The following is a 21,942-nucleotide window of genomic DNA, read 5'->3' on the forward strand; positions in this document are numbered from 1 at the left end:
ATATATTATATTACAGTATTTCCACTACATGCCGCAATTTAGATTTAAAAAAATTATGCGGACAACATTCAACATGTATGCCGTATGGTGCTGCCATCTCTAAAGCATTTTAAAACTACTGGTACAGAGTTGCCAACATCGAGGAAAAAGCCCTACATTTATGTTTTGCATTATGAACACAGAAAATTACAAATGGTTAAAAATAGACCGGAAAGATTCTTTCTATTGAAACATGAAATGGTGGTTCTGTATAGGGTGATGTCCTTGAAGAGTAATAAGTAATAACGTTCAGCGAAAGCAAATATGAAACGCAACACTGTGTATTCTAATAATTCAGCTTATTTACCAACCTTATACAAAGTTGACATTGAACGAAACTTTTATGAGATGACAGTGTTCACGAGAGAGTTTCCTTTTGAGACATTCTCACAGTTTGAGATCTGTAAAATTCCCAAAACCAGGATGACTTTTTTTCACTTATAAAAATCAAATCAACAACAATTTAATTAATAGCAAGAGACCACCAGCGTAGCTCAGACTGTAGCGTAATTATCTGCTGATAAGGAGCTGTGCTCGGGCGTGGGTTCGATTCTCGCTTGGGCTGATTATTACCCGATTAAGCTTTTTCCGAGGTTTTCCCCAACTGTAGGGCGAATTTAAGATAATTTATGACGAATACTTGGCCTCATCTCGCCAAATACCACGGATTGGACCTATTTGAAGGGTACACGAGAAAAACGATCAAGGTCCATCAAAAATCGAAATTGAGTTAATAATGCCATATTAAAGTGGAAAGGAAGTACTATCATGTGGTGTAGCTAGTAATAAGAAATAATCGTTCTTGACATTCCACTACGTCAATTTCTATTAAATACACACATAAGAAACTATTTAAGTGCTTAAACTTTAAAATTCGTTTTTCTCGAAACTTTCTAAAATGGACCTTGATCGTTATTCCCGTGTACCCTTCATTTGTCATTCATTCGACACCCTCGGATTGATATAAGACACTGAGACATAGGAACAATATAGAAATAGACTATTCATATTTAAGTAGACAAAACTCTGAATATTCTGCTTTTAAGGCATTTACTAGTAAGATACATGTACTATGGAGAGGAAACTATCACCGACGGAATACTAGTACACGTATAACAGAGAGGCATAGAGGGGAAATCTCTCTGCCACCTGTAAATCTTACGGTCAACTAAAGCCATAATAATTAATTGTAAATCCGTGGCGCTACAGCCCGTGAAGGGCCAAGACCGACCAACCGGCTGCTGGCTTCACGTCCACATACCGAAGCAGAGGTGGACGATCATCCAACCAGAATGGAGGTATCGTGTGGTTAGCACGATGATCCCCAGCCGTTATAACTGGTTTGCGAAACCGGATTTCCGCTACCTGTTGTAGCTCCCCAAGTGTAGCACGATGCTGGGTAGACACTGGCCGAAATTTCTGAGAAAATTTCTTCCCCCATGAGGACTCGAACCAGAGCGCATTCCGTAACGCGAGTCCTAGGCAGGATGCCTTAGACCACGACGCCACGGCGAGGGACCATAATAATTTATCAGTCCAAAACTATTATTGATTGAAGTACGAAGAAAAACAAATGTGCATGCCCTGAAACACTTTTCACCGGTGTTGTTTATTGTGTTTTTTAAGTATGGCGAATAATTTAATAAGTAAAGCAAAATTTTATATATTAGTAAAAAGTTATGAACGCCGTGAACTGGCAAAAGAACTTAGCTGGATTGAAATCCAAACTGTGACAAAGAATAATTTCGTGTTAAACATAGACACTACTTTATTGAAATGTTTTTGGAATACTGTTAGAGGGGCCAATGCTCTGGTTATGAAGGGTATTGTTGCTTTTGTTATTATTGAATTGCACTATTTTCCTATAAAGTACTGTAGTGAGACGCCCATGATAGCTGAATAGTCAGCTTCTCACGCAAGCGGTACGGGTTCGAGCCCCGGTCTGGTGACACTTATTGCGGACGAAGTCTCAGTTGAGGTTTTTCTCGGGATTCTATTAGGCATCTAGTTCTGGGTAACAATGCTGCAATTCAAGTAACCAACAGTTCTGTAGTCGTACTCAGTTCTCTGTAATAATGTTAGCATACCAGACAGTACAGTGACAGTCTCTAGCCTAACCTGTATTAGGCCTACAGTATATGGAATGGCTGAAACTGAGAACTCTATATGAAATATGAAGTTGTATTTAACGACGTTTTCAATTGAAGAATTTATTCAGCTTTGAAATTCAACGTGAGCGAGAAATGGAAGACGAATTTTGTTTGGGGTTCCTATCAGAGATAGGCTTCTTTTAGGTGCTGTAAATCTATGATACGGCAAATCATTCTAAGGATTTTACTGCTCATTGAAATCTATTACCATGGGCTAAGTTTGAATCCGGGAACCTCGGCAAATGTTCAACATGGTAACCTAGACCATCAAGGACGACAGAACTTTATGAAAATTAAATGAAAACAAAACCAATGATTCGAATTACGAACTCTCACCACGTTACTCATACGAGCTATGACATCGAAGGTGTTGAAAAAGTTTAATACCTAAGGAAATTAGAGTTCGTTTCCTGCTGAAATGCTATTAAGGGTTAAAAATGTACATTTCAGTACGTCCGCGAACAGAAATGTCCACTAGCAAAATGTTCACTTACATAAATGTCCATAAAAATTAAATGTCCGTTTATATAGCCTACTGTAAATGTCCATTTGATTTATCTACATGCAAGTTATCCATATCAGCATTGGTCATACACTCGCATCACAGCTGCTTCTTTCCACACACCTCCAATATAATTTATTACCTTTTTTGCTCCTTGAATGAAAGTGATACGAAAAGTCATTGTGTACTAGAATGTTTTTCCATTTTTGTGAACGTATAATTTCAGCCATTCTGTTACTCTTGATTTAAAATTCGGTAAGTCGCTTAGCAATCAAACATTTTACATTGTAGTCTTTCTCCTGGTTACTGCTACTGTAAAACTGTTATTATGGATTTTTTTTCAATTATGGATTTTATAGGCATTTTTGAATGCGGACTTTTTTATTCTGGACATTTTTTGTGGACTTTTTGTATGTGAACATTTTTTACTGGACTTCTTCCCTTGGACATTTTTGTTTGTGGTCATTTTTCCTCTGGTCATTTTGAAGTGGACAATTTAACCTGGAAGCTCCATGTGCATCTAACTTGTACTCAAAGTAATCAAACGCAGGGCTCTAACCATGTCACCAGCGAATAGGGATTATAAAGAATGGACACTTCGCGTCGGTACCTTTGATGTAGCCGGACTGATTTCAATGACCTTCAAGCCAGCTAAAGCGTCAGATTCTGCTTTCTCCCTAGAGTTGGCGCTGAAATCACACAACTAGCAGTCGACACAGCGGAAATTTAACACACAATTAATACATCTAGGTGCATTATGTACTCAAATAAAATAAATTGGATCCAGAAAATAATAAATCCTTCATTAACTGCAATGTCTAGACTCTAGAGTTCCTTTATAATGAGAGTTGAGACGTTGACCCCAACAACAATTAAAATATGTAATGATTTGATAGCGCTGAAAATGGAAAAACAAAACTCTTACGAGAAGTAAAACCATATACCTATATTATATTATTATACAAATATTAAACGAATTCGATACTTAATTTTATAATGTATTATATTATTTTATAATATAATGTATATCTGAAATATAAAATATTATTATTACAACTAGTTTGTCACTGAGAAATAAGGAAAAGCTGTTAACTTGAATTTATTTCAAGCAAAGCGTTACTGGATTATGCAATAAGGTAGGCGATGTTTGGATCCTGTGCCTTAACTCTATTCTCAATTATTATCTTAGCGTATGCTCGATTACACTACCTATAGCGCTTGAAAGTGGAACTAGCCGCTGACGCACAGAGAAACAAAACACAGGAAAATTCGCTCAGTGTCCATTCTTTATAATCCCTATTCGCTGATGTCACAACAATTTGTATTAATACATTATCAAAGAGAGAGAGAGAGAGAGAGAGAGAGAGAGAGAGAGAGAGAGAGAGAGAGAGAGATTACAAGCCATGCAGTAAGACAGGGATATCCACTCTTTCCATTCTTATTCAACACAGCCTGTAGCTACTTAGACGCCAATGGTAGGCCTATTCATAGGAACAAATAAGCAAACATTTTCGGCTTGGAAAAGTTGCTGCAAACACGCTGACGATCAAGTCAACTTTTCAAACACTGATAGAGATCTTAAAAATCCACTTTCCAACTTTAAACAATAATGGAATGGAATGGAATTTACGAAGGGGGCACTATGGCCCAGCACTGCAACTTGTTAAAGTCTATTGCGCTAACCCTCTAGTGGTGCATTCCCAAACCCACACCGGCTGACTACACTAAGGTTCTCTGTGTATCCAGGTTTCGAGCAGGCAACCCCCCCTCGTCCCTAAGACAGCTCCCTCCGTGAGTCGCCAGCCGATGTTCGGGAAATGCTACGGAATGATAACGAAATGGAGAAATGGTGACGGAATGATGTAAATGCCTAATATGAGGAAAAACGGGAGAACTTCGAGAAAAACCCCAACTGCGACCTTGTCCGCCACAAGTGTCACTATGGATTTTTCAAACCGGGACTCGAATCCGGGCCGCCTGCGTGACAGGCTGAAGGTCTGACCACTCAGCAACTGCAGGGATGAACAATTATGGAAGATTACAATTTAAATATTTCATCAACCAAATCCAAATTTATGACATTCGAAACGAAATATCCTGTTAGATAAAAAAAAAATACTCCTAAATAACAACACATTAGTAGAGTAAGTTAGCACATTTAATTATCTCGGATGACTCATTTCATATAATGAATATGGAACAAAAATGGTTAAGATTCCAATACATGTTACATGTGCGGAATAATATTAAAAAAAAAAAAAAAACAGAACCAGGAGAAATACTTTGATTCAGTTCCACTTCTTAGCCTACGTGGCGAAGACTTGTCTCTCATCAAATTCAGAAAAAGAAAAATCGAATCTACAGACATCGGTTCTTAAGGCGAATAATGGGGTATACCTCGAATGACTACATTCGCTATACGGATGTAATCACTTCACAGAGGAACTAACCATTCTTAACCTGGAAAGCAAAACTGAACAAATCAAGCAACAGTAGTTTGAACATATTAATACAGAACGTGTGAATCCATCTAGAATGAAGAAGCAAATTTTTACAGTAAAAAGCACATAGACGACCAACATTCTGTTGAAAGGTCTGTATTACGATAGGAAGATGACCTTCGTGACGAGCAGGATAATGGGCTATTCTTGCAGCGGAAGTAATTATCTACAAACAAATTTCCGTCAGATTTCGCCCAAATATTCAACAAAAAGTGTGTATTTCACGTGTTTTCGAATGTACTCGTAATTTCTCAACAAACAAACCATCTGTTCAGCAGTCGTAACACTGCAGTCGATAAGCCTCCATGCTGGCAGGAGTTAAATCTCGGCGATGTGTTTGTGGTGGACAAAGCCAGGGTTGTGAGAGTTTTCGTGGTTCTGTTTTCATTCGACCAACATTGTCCGCAATTCCTCTTTCATTATCATCTCCGTCTCTGTGTTTGCATGAAGTCGAATCGACTGTCCGCAGTGGTGGGCACCTAGGTGCATGTAATTTGAGGGATATTTATTAGGATCCGCTAATCCCATATGTAATTTGAGGAAAAATCCTTCAAAGTGTCATTGTAATTTGAGGAAAAGGCAAATCATGCAACATTTTACACGAAACAACAAAAATGCCTTCTCACTTTTCGCAGACTTAGGACTGTCATATTGATGTGGTTAAAAATGTTTCTGTCTTTTTTTGCAGTACAATTTTTAACTTTGTCTCACGGCTGCTGCTTTAAAACTACTGTTTATTTCTCTAGGGATGATAAGTACACATTACTGACGTATTTGACTAACTGAAATCTATTTAGTGTTCCAAGTTCATATTGTTCCAGCCTTAGTGCCAATGTTTGCTGACGTTTGCGGACAGCAATACGTGTTTTCTTTGATCTCGTTTATGCTTTGCATTTTTACGCAGGCTATGTTTGAGTCTGAAACTGTATTAAAATATAATAAAATGGAATAAGTTGAGTTGAGACTTATAAAACTGAACATTAAAAGCTGAGTGAAACGATTCACATGCGTTCGTGGTGTTTTCCAAGGAATCTGTGGCTTGAGGGAAATTTGAATAGCTCTCTACATAATTTTCAAGAAAGTAATCGGACAGTTTTGTTAATTTTGAATTAGATGGCTGACACGCAAATAAGTCGAAAGCAAAGGAATCACCAGCGTCTTAATTTTTTATCGTCTACTTGTGACGTCACAGTATGGGAAACTTCTGAACACTACATCTGTATTTATTTTCCTCAAATTACAACTATCTTTTCTGTGTCAGTGAGCGGAAATCTTCTGCTGTTCCTCAAAGTACTGTCGCCGGTATAAGCAGCTGAGGCCAGTGGATTAGTTTTGCCTGACACATCTATTTGTAGAGGATATACTCAGCTCTTTGTAATAATACATGTGACCAGAAACTGCATTATCACATGGCATGCCAAATATATATTATTTTGTTTTATTTTATTACGTTATTTTACGACACTTTATCAACATCTTAGGTTATTTAGCGTCTGAATGAGATGAAGGTGATAATGCCGGTGTCCAGCACCTAACGGTACCCAGCATTTGCTAATATTGGGTTGAGAGAAAACTTCGGAAAAAAAAACCTCAACCAAGTAACTTGCCCCAACCGGGAATAGAACCCGGGCCACCTGATTTCGCGGCCAAACGCGCTAACCGTTACTCCACAGATGTGGACCATACTGTATATTCTATAAATACATATCTCCGGTAGCTCGGACATCATACACTGCAATGTCATTTTAATATAGAGTAATAATAAACCACAAGAAGGTATCGCTTATGATTGCAATAAATTCTCAAAAAGAACTATCACAATATTACTCGTATCACAGTATTAGCAACCTTTACCCTACTTTCAGAAAAGATTGAATTGGTGTATTCTGGGAGTGAGTATGGATAGGAAAGAAGGAAATGAACAGAGATGATAATATGAAATACAGGAAAGAGGAGAGATAGAGGAATTAGTAAAATAAATAGCAGGAAGAAAAGAATAGAAAGAGAGGAAGAATAAATATTAAAAAAAATAGTATTAACAAAGAACATTAAATCCTGACGTTTGAGATGGGCAGGGCATGTAGCACGTATGGGCGAATCCAGAAATGCATTTAGAGTGTTAGTTGGGAGGCCGGATGGAAAAAGACCTTTGGGGAGGCCAAGACGTAGATGGGACGATAATATTAAAATGGATTTGAGGGAGGTGGGATATGATGATAGAGACTGCATTAATCTTGCTCAGGATAGGGACCAATGGCGGGCTTATGTGAGGGCGGCAATGAATGTTCGGGTTCCTTAAAAGCCGGGAAGTAAGTAAGTGAGTAAGTAAGTAATATTAACAAAGAAAGAAGAGAAAAAAATTAGAAAGTAAATATTAAAATGGATTTGAGGGAGGTGGAATATGATGATAGAGACTGGATTAATCTTGCTCAGGATAGGGACCGATGCGATGGCGGGCTTATGTGAAGGCGGCAATGAACGTTCGGGTTCCTTAAAAGCTAGGAAGTAAGTAAGTATTAACAAAGAAAGAAGAGAAAAAAATTAGAAAGTAAATATTAAAATGGATTTGAGGGAGGTGGAATATGATGATAGAGACTGGATTAATCTTGCTCAGGATAGGGACCGATGCGATGGCGGGCTTATGTGAAGGCGGCAATGAACGTTCGGGTTCCTTAAAAGCCGGGAAGTAAGTAAGTATTAACAAAGAAAGAAGAGAAAAAAATTAGAAAGTAAATATTAAAATGGATTTGAGGGAGGTGGAATATGATGATAGAGACTGGATTAATCTTGCTCAGGATAGGGACCGATGCGATGGCGGGCTTATGTGAAGGCGGCAATGAACGTTCGGGTTCCTTAAAAGCCAGGAAGTAAGTAAGTATTAACAAAGAAAGAAGAGAAAAAAATTAGAAAGTAAATATTAAAATGGATTTGAGGGATGTGGAATATGATGATAGAGACTGGATTAATCTTGCACAGGATAGGGACCGATGCGATGGCGGGCTTGTGTGAAGGCGGCAATGAACGTTCGGGTTCCTTAAAAGCCACTAAGTGAGTAAGTATTAACAAAGAAAGAAGAGAAAAAAATTAGAAAGTAAAGGAATGAAAGGAGGCGGCAAGAAGAATAGGAAACAGAGAAAGAAGAAAGTATGGGAAAAGGAAACACAAATGTCACGAAAATGACACATACTTTCTTTTTATATGTTTTCAGAGTTTAATGAAAGAAAGTTACTCTATCATGTTTACGAATAGCATTATTGTTTACAGTCCATTTTCTTTAAGTACGATTATTTAGACGTAGGCAACAATTTAATAGACTCAGACGTACTAACTGTTACCATGTCGGTAATCATAATTTTATTATCTTGGTCGTTCTGGTAAGATGTGCGACTTCTTGACGAAGATATTGACAGGCACTTGTATGTCAAAGATAAGATAGAGTGGTTTATTATGTAATCCAATTCTACAGTAATTGATAAAGAATATTTCAGCTGAGTTCCGGGAAAGTTGATTATTTCCCATCTACTTTAAACAGTTAAGTTCCACTTGACTAAATTAAGCGGAACGAGATAATTAAGATGCGTTCCTACTGTAGTTATGAAAATGCATCTAATATTCAGGTCACGTCTGTAGCTCACACTCTAGCGCTCTGGACTTACATCCAGGCGATCCTGGTTCGATTGCCAGACAGATGGTGACGTAATTTGTAGTGGACAAAGCAGATGTTACAGAGGTGTTTTATCGGGGTACTTCCGTTTCCCTCTGTCATTCCATCAACATTCTCCATCTTCCCCTCATTCCCTTATTTTACATATCATTTCTGCAGTGCTTGGGAAACGTGGCATATCATTTTCCACAACATTTTTTATTAATTTATTGACAACTTACAGAACATCTGTTCGCTTGGGAAAAGGGAAAAAAGTACAGGGACATCATTTTATTTTTACTACCATTTTTAATATCAACTTGGCTATACTTTTGGATTAATGATTGAGACCCGGAAACACCGTTTGCTACCCCCTTCCACGACTGGAGTTCGATGATACTGGCGTAAAGTACAAACAAATCACTTTACTAGGTACAGGAGGGAAGAAAAGCAGTTCCTCTATTTACGTAAAGTATGAAATATCGCGGTTTTGAGTGTGATAACTTTCATTAGGTTTTGTTTAATCAAAATACAGTACAATATTAACAATAAGTGTTTTTACTCACGAACTGAGTTATCCATGCGAACGTATTCATTATGCAGTGTATATTATACTGTCTACAGCACATTAGCGTACGATATAGAGAATGAAGTTAAAATAAAAAATAATCATAATATGGATATTTAAACACATTTTTTAAAATGGTGGCCGTTCATTTCGATACAGGCTTCAGTTCTTTTGTGCCTATTATCGCACTATAGACTATTGCATCTAATTCCAATTACCAGTTTCGTCCTTCATACTTAGTAACTCATGTTGAAATAATTCTGTACCTACTCTATAAAAGAGTACCTTACGTACTGTAAATTCAGTCTTCACTTCTTCCCGACCCGCACAGATAAAATTACTCAGACATGCTATCTACTGTCCGTCCAAGTGGTTATGTCGCAGGATCGTAGAAAGGCGGGGGGGGGGGAATCACGTGATAGTTAATTACTTAACGAGGCCCTTTTATTTAAGTTATTTTAAACACTTGCATAATATTATGTAGACGTCCAATTAATTCCTAACAGAAATTAATGTTTTCAGAAAAGAGCTAAGAAAGCCCAGCCACTAGTCTTTACAGTGGAGCGAGCAGAAGCAGGTGGGGGAAATCGGGATGCGACGTAGGCAAACGGACGACAGCACCTGTGCGAAAATATGATTCAATATTGGAAGTTTTCGTCACTGGAAAACGCGAACATATTTTTGAAACGTACTATAATCACTAACTCAGTACTGCGGCCTTGGTTCTGTGTGGAGGACAGTTGGAACTTCGTTAGTGGAAGGGATGGGACAGAAGTACATTCAAAACGTCAGTACAATAAAAGTTGAAGTAAAAATAAAATGATGTCCCTGTATTTCTCCCATTACATACAGAAGAAAATCAAATCGACATAAACCAATGTGAAGAAAGTTTTTTTTCCTTATGTAAAATTAACATTTTTGACTTGTGCTACTTTTCCCGAGCACTACAGATTTGTAATAGTAAACAATAGGCTGAGGTGAAGCCTTGGAGGTAGAACGGTTTCCGATGCTGACAGAGGTAGGAGCGGGCACTCGTCTGAGTGAGAATGGGACCTCAGTGGAGGGGGAAAGGAACTGGCCACCCTACCCCATTATCTCCTTGCCTAGTTGTCTTATAAGTGATGCCTTCTTGTGAGGTTCAGATCTGTCTTCGGACAGTTAACTAAACAACAAACAACAACATATGCGAAAGAACGTTAACAAATAGACATGGGTTCTACCTATTAGTATGCCTTCAGGGGAGGGCAAGGACTGGGATTGTCCTCGCACGTAGGTCGCTTGGGTGGGCCCACGTACTACCTGTGATGGAATGGTGTGCATGCCCTAAAGCCCCCACGCTACAGATTCCTCTGCGCGCCGCATACGAACTCCCTTACAGCCTGCATGATCCCTTTACCTTTCCGCGAGTTACCACGAGTCCAGTGGAAAGCCCACGGTGCATAGCACTACCACCAACAACGAATGACCACATACCCACGGGGTCCAAGTTCGGTGACGGCCCTCAGCCGACTCTACATCGGAGTAAGCGCGAAACCTAGGGGAAAAACGGAGTTGATGATGAAAGAGGGGAAGTGTAATTATGATGGCAAAATGTGTCCGAGATCCAACGTCGAAAGTTACCCAACAATTCTGCTCTAATTGGATCAGAGAAATCTCGGAAGGAACCTAAACTAGGTAACTTTTCTCAACTAGGATTTGAACCTGAGTCAGCTCGTTTCACGGTCGGAAGTGCTAACAGTTACTCCACAGTGGTGGACAATAGAGCTGGAATCTTATTCCGAGGCTCGCTCGAGAGAAGGTCCGAATCCTGCTTAGGCTGATTATCTGGTTGACATTTTCCCTAACTGTAAGGCGAATGCCAGGTAATTTTATGGAAAATCCTCGTTCTCATCTTTTCAAGATAACTCGCTAGGTCCTATCATCAATTTTATTGATGCTAGTTTTTTTTTTGTCACTACTACTGTGTTTTGAGACTTCAAGCACTTGCTCAGATGAAACCATGTTTTATTAGTAGCCTAAATCAAATTATGTTCATTATCACAGACTTTTGAGTAACGAAACACTGGACAAAACTGCACACGTTTTTCATGATCCCTCGGAAGCAATTTTCTTGTCCTATACACATGGTTGCATTTAAGCATTATTTTTTGGCATCTCTTCTACATAATAATTTTCTCGGAAAAGCATTCGTAGACCTAATGGTTTTGATGGTGATGCTTGCAATCGCCAATTACATCTCTATTGTGTGATTATCATTGTAATGGTGGAGTTAGTGGCTATGTTTTTTTTTTTTTTTTTTAACAGGGACTTCGAAAACCGTTGTATGAATGATTAGACACCTTCATAAATTTTGTTTGATAAGGCTTCTTGACTTGGGTTAGCTTTTCGAGGGCAGGATCCGGAACGAATGCTTGGAGTTGAACATTATCGCACAACAATCAGCGAACGTCAAATAAAACACAACTAGTCAAGGTCATAGTAAGAGTCCTAATCTGCTGGAAGTGAAGACAAGATACAGACTTTTTGTATATTAATTTGCATTATGAATTGTAAATATGTAATGGTTTAATTATAAATATTTCGGACCTTTAACGAGAAAATCACTCTGTACGGTGAACATCAGCGATACGAGGCCCTAGCAATAGAAGCCTGCATGGGCCGAAATTACTATGTCGGCCCGGCCCGATCTGAACCGAACCCGACCCGAAACCCGAGTTTAGCTTAGAACATACATGGGCACAATTTTCGGTTACGTGAGGCACTCGATTTGAAATAGTTTGTTTACTAGGAGAGGAGACTGCAGAGTAGGATGGGAAATATAAACTACTGTGACCTGCGTCACCTTATCGTAATCGCTAAGGCGGTCAGTGGCGAATTATTAGGAAAGCGCTTGGTTAACGTGAGAGACTCGAAAACTTTTATTCAATTTGGCAAATTAATTCGGCAGCTTTAATCATAAACCTCTTTACTGTTTCTCTATCATCGAATTGATTTAAATCACAGGCGAGAAATTGCGTAACTAGCCAATAATATTCCATCACGTTGTCTACGTTTATTTTCTTGAATATTCTGGCGTTTATCAAGATTACTTAATAGATTTGCACGTTCTCGACCTTAAATAATTTCAGAAAATCATATTTCGTTTTCTACACACATTTGATTTTTTTTATAAATTTCTTTTGGAAATAATACGTACAAACAACATTTAATTCCTCGTACCTTTTAGTGCAGCGTGTTTAAGGTATAATGTCGTATTTAGTGTACTATGCAAATGTTAAGATCATAAATTTTCTTCGGAATAGTACGAAAAATAACATTTAATTTATCTTACCTTCTAATTCAACATGTTCTTTATGACATAAGGAGTAATGTCGTTGTATATTAAATTTATTAATGCCTAATAGGATTTTCGAGCATAACACACATCGTATGTTCTCCCCTTCTTAACTTCAAAAAAACTCTTCCTCCCGTTTTTCATGAAATAATCGTTTTCTAACGCGTACACACTGCTTTGATAATACCATTATGCCACCACTAATATTGCTTATGAAACTGATATAGAACCTGCTCACGCCTAGGAGCTACGTAAGGGAGGAACGGGGACTGTGAAGATGATGTCACTCAGAGCGATGAGCTCTGTGAAGGTCAGTGAGGCATTATTTCTCAAGTGAGGCACGATGCCCATCTATGGCTTAGAAAGGCACGGAGAAGTACAGATTCAAAACAGTAGGCGTAGAAAAAAATGAGCCACGTACTTAAGATTATTTGTTTTGCTACTGTCAGCAGACTAGTAGATAAAGCAAATGCCAGAGGCCACAGAGGTTAGGAACAGAGATTATCACCCTAGTAGGAACATGAGAAAGAGTAATCTCCCAGTCTTCCAGGTGAAACAAATAATAATAATCAATGCTCTGTGTCTATGGCGGAGCTGAAACGAGACAAATGCCGTTACGAAATACGAAGTGGAACTAAACAATAACTCATGATACCGACAGTCTACTGTTCTGCAAGAGTGTCGAGTGGAATCTAATCGTGCATGCATTAAAATACTTCGTATTATTTTTTAATCAGTACATAATTCGTGGGGGAAAAAATTATTTGTGTTTCTTGCAGGCCCGACCCGGCCCGGACCCGACAAGTATAAGTGAATTTCTACCCGAGCCCGTCTCACGGGTTGACCCGAGCCCGTGCAGACCTCTACCGAGCAACGCCCAGTTCCAATCGGTAGGATTCAGTTGATCGCAAAACAGGTACGACCAAGCGAAATTTGCCTACCTCGTAATAGACTCGTTCGTGAAACAGACTACAGTGACTAGTAGGGTTACCAACCATCCGGCAAAAGGAGGACATGTCCTCTTTTTTAATCATTTCATCCTGTCCGGCAGGCATTTAAAAAAAATTGAAATGTCCGGAATTTCGCATTTCAGCTAGAATTAATATGAATATTGAACAATGTGCGATATTATGCATAGAATATCTAAACAAATGGTGAAAACCTATGAAAGAATTTAACTGCTTTCAATAGTTGAAGCTGGAACACATAAAAAAACATAAAATATGATGACCTTGACATGCATTGAATTCTTACACCCTAAAAATGTCACTATTCATGATTCTAAGGTATTTTATCAATTTTATTCTGCAATGTACAAAGATATGCCAATCAAGTTAATTTGGACAAAGATTTACCTTTGGACAAACAATGGTGCAAATTATTCAATTAAAATAGTTATATGAGCACTGAAACTTTCTCAGAACTTTTAAAAATATGTCAATTCTATTTATTTATCCCAAGTCACAATGGAAATGTTGAGAGAGTATTTTCCTTAATGTCTGCTCAATGGACAAAAGAACGAAATCGCATGCTAACGGAGACAGATGTATCATCATAGTGAAATATAATTTCAAGGACATTTTCTGTGAACAGTTCCATAGTTATTTGTTACAAGATAGAAGTTTGTCTCTTCAGGCTCTTGTGCACAAAGTGGGCTCCACCGATAAGTAGGTACAGATGTAATACTGATCCAGCAACTAGTGAGGAAACTGACTAAGGTGAGCCATTGTTTTTATCTTTAATTTTGTTCATACCAATTTTTAAAAAGTCTTCCTTTTTTCAGCAATGCTCTCTTATTTTAGATTCCACGACCTCCTATAGAATTTCTTCTCATGGTAACCCTAGTGACTAGAGTAAACACAACTCGAATCTCGTCATGTTCTTATGTAACGCACTTTTTGTACAATTGTTTCATAAGTAGGGCTTGTCACTTATTATGATTTCAGTACTGATGTCACTCTATTATTTCTCATAGTTATGATGTAACACATAACATAGTGTCACATGCAGTTCCACCACACTTGGTGTGGATATAGGCCTACTAGTACTGTCATTTATCTAATAATTGCTAAGAATCTTCTTCGTTGCCAACCAGCCATCTTTCACGAATAAATATTGAAGATGACGCAAACCAGGGTTATCGAGAGATAAGCAGTTCAAACAAAGAGGACTGGACCAGAGAGGACGCGTGGTGACCCCAGCGGCTTCGGCTTCATGAATATCTGGACTTCCATTCGCACATTGTGGCACAGCAGCCTGAGCTGAAATAGGTTTCGGGAGATTTTCACCCACAAAACTGTAGGCTCTCTTGTGTTATAAGCGTCAATTATGTCTATTCCATTTATTGAAGTGGTTCTTTATTAAAAAACAGAACGTAAGAAATAGGGCTATCATATTTCGATTGAATTGGACAGCATAAAACGTTTTATTTGTATTGTTTGTACAGTCTATGTATATTTTGGACTTTCTGTTTTCACATCATCATCATCATCATCATCATCATCATCATCGTCTCTGTTTTAATAAAAGGACTAAAAGATCCGATTTTATACGACTAGAAGAACCAAAGTGTTTCACAAGCACAGCTCTTAGCCATGGTATCTACTTTGGTCCAAGGTTATATAATAAAATAATTGAAAAATACCAAAATTTGGAAAATTTTAGTATCAGAAATTTCAAAAATAGCGTTAGGAATTTAATTTTTAAAGAATATATTTTGATTTAATATGTATATGTATTTGTATGATTTAAATTGTTAAAACTGAAATTGTATTTTTAAAGTTAATTTATTCCTATTTTTTTTCCTTGACCCACTTTGTGTCAAATAATTATCTTTATTTGTGTTAAGTATGTGTTTAGGCCCCCTGAGCACGAGTTTTTACTCCTTCAGGGAAGAATTAAGACTGTATTTTTATACATGTTATTTTATTAACAATAAACAAGAATAAACATATGTGAGTTGTAATAGAAAATTAGGTTCACTTATTAACTACGTTATTTTATGTATTATTAATGTAATTATTGTGTATTATTTGTATTGTATATTTTAATTGTATTGTGTATATTTTTATTGTGTGTAATTAAGTTACTACTGCCACCGAGTGTTTGCGCACTTGCAGTGTAAATAAATACATACATATCATCATCATCATCATCATCATCATCATCATCATCAATGGCTCGACAGTTCGGTATGGGCTCCCCAGAAGCTTCTTCCATTCCTTCCTAGTAAGAGCCTTTCCCCAATCAGTTTAACGCCTTGGCAGATATTGTCCTCCCGTTTCAATTTAGGTCTTCCAGCTCCTCTCTTGCCTTCTGGTTTTGTTTTGAAAATTCTTCTTCTAATTCTGTCATTATTCATTTGTATTATGTACGCTACCCAATTGAGCCTATTAAGTTTAATGAACTTAACTATATCTGGCTCCTTGTACAACTGATATAATTAAAAATTGTACCGCCTTCTCCATTGACCTTCTCATGCAATGGCTTTCACGCAAAGTAACTCTGGACGCTTTGATCATCTCGTACATCAAGCCGATATTTGACTTATTTTCATATATTGTTAAAATTGCCCTGCACACACGCGGTTAAAAATGGGAGAGGGATGAACAAGAATAAAGTTATAGCTGGATTGTTTTTGTAACGCTGTACCAGAAAATACAGTATGTGATTTGACAAGCGTCACGCTTCAGCTGTTTCCCCCAGGTAAAGGACCTTGTTGGTTAATAAAATGAATCGTCCTATCGACTGAACTTTATTGCCTATTTTATTATACTTTTTTTTTTGTATTTTTTACTACCTTTATAATTTATCTATTTCATTAGTAAGGAATCGCAGTGAGACAACATACCATTAAGGTCGCATCTTTGAAAACAAAATAATAATAATCACAATTTTTACATTGAATTTCAGAATTGTACAATAGTTTCATACATATCGCACTCCTTTTTCTACTTTATGTGTCATAATGTCATCTATATATATTTTGATCCTTTTTTTGGACTAACATTAGACATGTGGTAGGTCTCCCAGATCATGTGGGCAACACGATATAGGACGCATTTTACTATTCAAACATTTATTCTGAAGGAATGATGATATTGAATAAATTTGGACGGGAATATGGAAATTACACTTACAGGTTTTTCGAGAAAGAAAAAAAAAAGTAAATATGCCGACAGATTTTTCGAAAAAGAAAAAAGTAAATGTGCCGACAAGTTTTTCGAAAAAGAAAAAAAAGTAAATATGCCGACAAATTTTTTGAAAAAGAAAAAAAAAGAAAATATGCCGACAAGTTTTTCGAAAACGAAAAAAGTAAATACGCCGACAAGTTTTTTGAAAAAGAAAAAAAAGAGTAAATATGCCGACAAGTTTTTCGAAAAAGAAAAAAAAGTAAATATGGCGACAAGTTTTTCGAAAAAGAAAAAAGTAAATGTGCCGACAAGTTTTTCGAAAAATAAAAAAAAAGTAAATATGCCGACAAGTTTTTCGAAAAAGAAAAAAGTAAATGTGCCGACAAGTTTTTCGAAAAAGAAAAAAGTAAATATGCCGACAAGTTTTTCGAAAAAGAAAAAAAGTAAATATGCCAAGTTTTTCGAAAAAAAAAAGTAAATATGCCAAGTTTTTCGAAAAAGAAAAAAAAGTAAATATGCCGACAAATTTTTCGAAAAAGAAGAAAAAAGTAAATATGCCGACGACAAGTTTTTCGAAAAAGAAAAATGTAAATATGCCGACAAGTTTTTTCGAAAAAGAAAAAAAGTAAATATGCCGACAAGTTTTTCGAAAAAGGAAAAAAAGTAAATATGTCGATAAGTTTTTCGAAAAAGAAAAAAAGTAGCCTAAATATGCCGACAAGTTTTTCGAAAAATAAAAAAGTAAATGTGCTGACAAGTTTTTCGAAAAAGAAAAAAGTAAATGTGCCGAAAAGAATAGTTCGATTTAAACTAAAATTTAAAATTATTTTGCGAACTCAGAATTTTGAAAATAGCACGGCACTGTGAAGTTCAACTTATGTTTACACTCAAATGGAATGCGAGTTAGTGTGCTCTATGAACACAATGCGCAATGTTCAAATGAGATTAAATAATAGGTATTTTGTTACGTAATTACCTGTACATTTTCGAATTTATAAAAGATAACAGGAACAAGACATAACCAATTTCGGTTTATTGATTCCAATCTTAAAACCAATTTTCTATCCCCAAAATTAATCAAGATGCGATACAATATAGCCTACTGTACATCAGGCATATCATTGTCAAAATTTCAATTGGGCCAAATAATCTGAGTGTAAGATCATGTGGGCAGCAAAGAAAAGAAATGGTCACATTATGTAATCTGTAAAGCATTAGCAATATTTATTAATAGAAATATGTACATATTGTTTGCTACAGTGCGTTCGTAGCTCGGCCGGACTTGAGTGGCGCGTCAGCGGTAGCTACAGCGCTACTCTGGCGGCAGGCGCGCCAAACTTCACCCAGTCCAAGGCCGCGGAACGGTCCGGCCGAGCTACGAACGCACTGTAGTAAGAAAAACCGACAATAAAACAGATTAATGATTTCTTCCCAATATCTCGCGTGTCTTTTCTGTCACCAACCAACGTAAAACCACAGTCTAGTATATACAGTCACGAAGCTTGAGTTGTGAGGGTACTAGGAACAATATACTGTGCCGGTACTATTTCGCATTGTCTGTAATGAGGCGATAGTAGCGATCCTAGTGGTTAGCAACTATCTATGGATGCATATTTACTACGTATTAAGCTTCGTGTCTGTATATACTAGACTGTGGTATAACCTCAAAATCCCTACGCTGCGCACCATTTTCACGTTTAATTTACAAACACACTGAACGTGGGACGCATTACACTTCTTTCTTCGTAATAAACCTGGGTCGCACAGATATGATTCAGGGGTCGCGAGTTTGACATGTATGCTGTACATGTTGCAGTGAACAAGATGTTTATGCTAACTTTATTCATTTCACAGTAATTTATGAGAGAATCTGCACAAAAACACAATTAAATGGAATGTTTTCGATTTATAGAAGCTGCATAATATGTATATTTTGCTTAGGGGCTGTGAGGACAGAGTTCATGTTCATCATAGCAGAGCTTAAATCAAGGAGATAAGCGGTAGTACGCCGTAGTCTTACTTCATTTCTTCACGGAGAAACGGCACCCCCATTTTTATGTTGTGCACAGCCTACGTCATAGCCTATATAAAGTCAATATTTAAATTTACAATGGTGAATTAAAAGAAACTGTGTACGGAATAAGTAAAGTTACTTTGACAGAAATCATATAAAAGTAAGGAAACCAGTGTGGTTAGCCTGGAAACCCAGGTCATTTTATAACTTTTTTATTCGCTATCCTATTTCTCTTTTGTTTTCCGTTGCTTTCTTTCAATAAAGCTATTTTAGTATTCTGTTAAATTATTACTTAAAAACTCTTATAAATTCATTGTGTACGCACAATAGTTCAAATGTAGCCTACACCAGCAAATGTAACATTTTGTAAGGCAAGCACTCATCCTCTCTACTTTTTATTTTCTCTGACACTTCAGCGCTGGCGATATATCAATTTCAATAAAATCTTTGTTTGGATAATTTTAACTATTCGTGACTGCAAACTTGAAATGATTTAAATTCATTTAACAAAAAACAGTTTTTTCAGCGCACAAACTTACTTTTAATTTCTCTTAGTAACTGATATTATTTTATGGTGACCGGACGTGCCCTATTTCCAGGGACAGTCCTTCATTTTCAAGTACCCGGAGAATAAACGTCCACTTAAGTTTACCTTTATTGCATTAGCATTTTATGTATGTTGGGCGATCTGCGATTAATCTAGATTTCTGGGCGGTCCCATGTGAGACCAAAAAAAAAAATCTGGTCACCCTACATCATTTGTATATCTTATTCATACCCGGTATCTGTATACGATATCGCCATACTGTAAATACTATGAATAAGTACAAATTCTGTGTCAATAATAATAGACTTCAGAAATCTTACCGGGACAAGAATCAAAAAGCAGCTCGTCCAATTGATTTGGACTTATGAAGTCCAAATAATCTTGCTGTTGGGAGTAAAATCCCTCTTCAGCAAATTGACTAGATGCCACTCGAAACGATGACACAGGGACCATAAGCAGACCTATAGTAGCAAGAGCACAAGAGATCGTAGAGCACCACTAGATGACGCACCGGGAGCACACCACAGACCAGGAAAGACTGGACGCCCCGACTTGGACTCGAGCGCTTTTATGACCTCTTCACCTCGGACTAATCTGGCATCAATACCAGCACAGATAGCTTCACTTTGCAGTGACGCGTGGGTCAGATATCCACAACTTATCTTTGTTTTTATGTTACAGAAACTTGGAAAACACGTTAATATCCTAGTAACAGCATTTCGTGACGTCCTAATCTATTTTCCGTCCTTAGGATGGGATACGAAACTATTATTATTATTATTATTATTATTATTATTATTATTATTATTATTATTATTATTATTCTGAATAAATTTTATTCAGCTTCCTCCAAGTGAAGGCTGCCTAGAAGACAAAGCTTACCACAAAATTGTTGTTGTTGTTTTTTTTTTTAGTAAATGGTAGGTAAACAATTATAATAAAAAAAAGAAAACAATGGAGAAGGAAAACAAAAAGAAATAACACAATTATAAATAATTGAAAACGACTAAACAAAACATCATTAATTCCAAAACAGACATAAAATTTCCTAGTATCTATTTGCTAACGGGTGATCATAGTCGTCTATTTAGCACTAGTTGCAAGACCCAACTTCAATGAGTAGATCGCCATAGCAAAGAGATCAATCTGCGTCAAATAGAAATGATCGGGACGAAATTCAAATACAAACTGCTAGCCATTTATACCCGAACCCACACTTTCAGAAGTCGAAATTGCAATAGAAAATCTGAAAAAGTACAAGTCTCCAGGTATCGATCAAATTCCAGCAGAATTAATACAAGAGGATGGAAGCGCAATATCTAGCGAAATTTACAAACTTTGTACTTTCTATTTGAGAAAAGGAAATTGTATCATAACAATGGAAGGAGTCCATAATTGTACCTATTTTTAAGAAGGGGGACAAGACTCTGTGGTAACTTTCGAGGAATATCACTTTTGGTGACGTCGGACAAAATTTTGTCCAATATTCTTTTGAGAAGATTAACTCCATATGTAGATGAAATTATTGGATTTTCAAAAAGGCATATGACTCTGTTAAGAGAGAAGTTTTATATGATATTCTTATTGAATTTGGTATTCCCAAGAAACTAGTTCGATTAATTAAAATGTGTCTCAGTGAAACTTGCAGCAGAGTCCGTATAGGCCAGCTTCTGTCGGATGCTTTTCGAATTCACTGTGGGCTAAAGCAAGGAGATGCACTATCACCTTTACTTTTTAACTTCGCTCTAGAGTATGCCAATAAGAAAGTCCAGGATAACAGAGAGGGTTTGGAATTGAACGGGTTACATCAGCTTCTTGTCTATGCGAATGACGTGAATATGTTAGGAGAAAATCCACAAACGATTAGGGAAAATACGGGAATTTTACTTGAAGCATGTAAAGAAATAGGTTTGGAAGTAAATTCCGAAAAGACAAAGTATATGATTATGTCTCGTGACGAGAATATTGTACGAAATGGAAATATAAAAATTTGAAATTTATCCTTTGAAGAAGTAGAAAAATTCAAATACCTGGAAGCAACAGTAACAAATATAAATGACACTCGGGAGGAAATTAAACGCAGAATAAATATAGGAAATACCTGTTATTATTCGGTTGAGAAGCTTTTGTCATCTAGTCTGCTGTCAAAAAATCGTAAAGTTAGAATTTATAAAACAGTTATATTACCGGTTGTTCTGTATGGTTGTGAAACTTGGACTCTCACTTTGAGAGAAGAACAGAGATTAAAGTGTTTGAGAATAAGGTGCTTAGGAAAATATTTGGGTCTAAGAAGGATGATGTTGCAAGAGAATGGAGAAAGTTACATGACGCAGAACTGCACACATTGTATTCTTTACCTGACATAATTAGGAACATTAAATCCTTACGTTTGAAATGGACAGAGTATGTAGCACGTATGGACGAATCCATCCAGAAATGCATATAGAGTGTTAATTGGGAGGCCGATGGGAGAAATACCTTTGGGGAGGCCGAGACGTAGATGGGAGAATA

The 21,942-nt window shown here is 37.0% G+C and overlaps 1 protein-coding gene across 2 annotated transcripts in view; it reads right to left on the reverse strand.

The window, feature by feature from the left end:
- LOC138700236 (uncharacterized) overlaps positions 1-19,991 on the reverse strand; it is a 44,452-nt gene extending 24,461 nt beyond the window's left edge. Inside the window, exon 1 of one of the 2 annotated variants that reach the window (XM_069826710.1) lies at positions 19,752-19,988. In XM_069826710.1, coding sequence (XP_069682811.1) covers positions 19,752-19,884 — 133 coding nt within the window. In that variant the 5' untranslated portion in view covers positions 19,885-19,988. Of the gene's footprint in view, positions 1-19,751 lie in introns of both variants that reach the window. The other variant, XM_069826709.1, reaches the window with a different exon arrangement.
- Positions 19,992-21,942: the final 1,951 nt, after the last annotated feature.

The sequence above is a fragment of the Periplaneta americana genome, chromosome 5, assembly GCF_040183065.1.
Source record: "Periplaneta americana isolate PAMFEO1 chromosome 5, P.americana_PAMFEO1_priV1, whole genome shotgun sequence".
Taxonomy (NCBI): Eukaryota; Metazoa; Arthropoda; class Insecta; order Blattodea; family Blattidae; genus Periplaneta; species Periplaneta americana.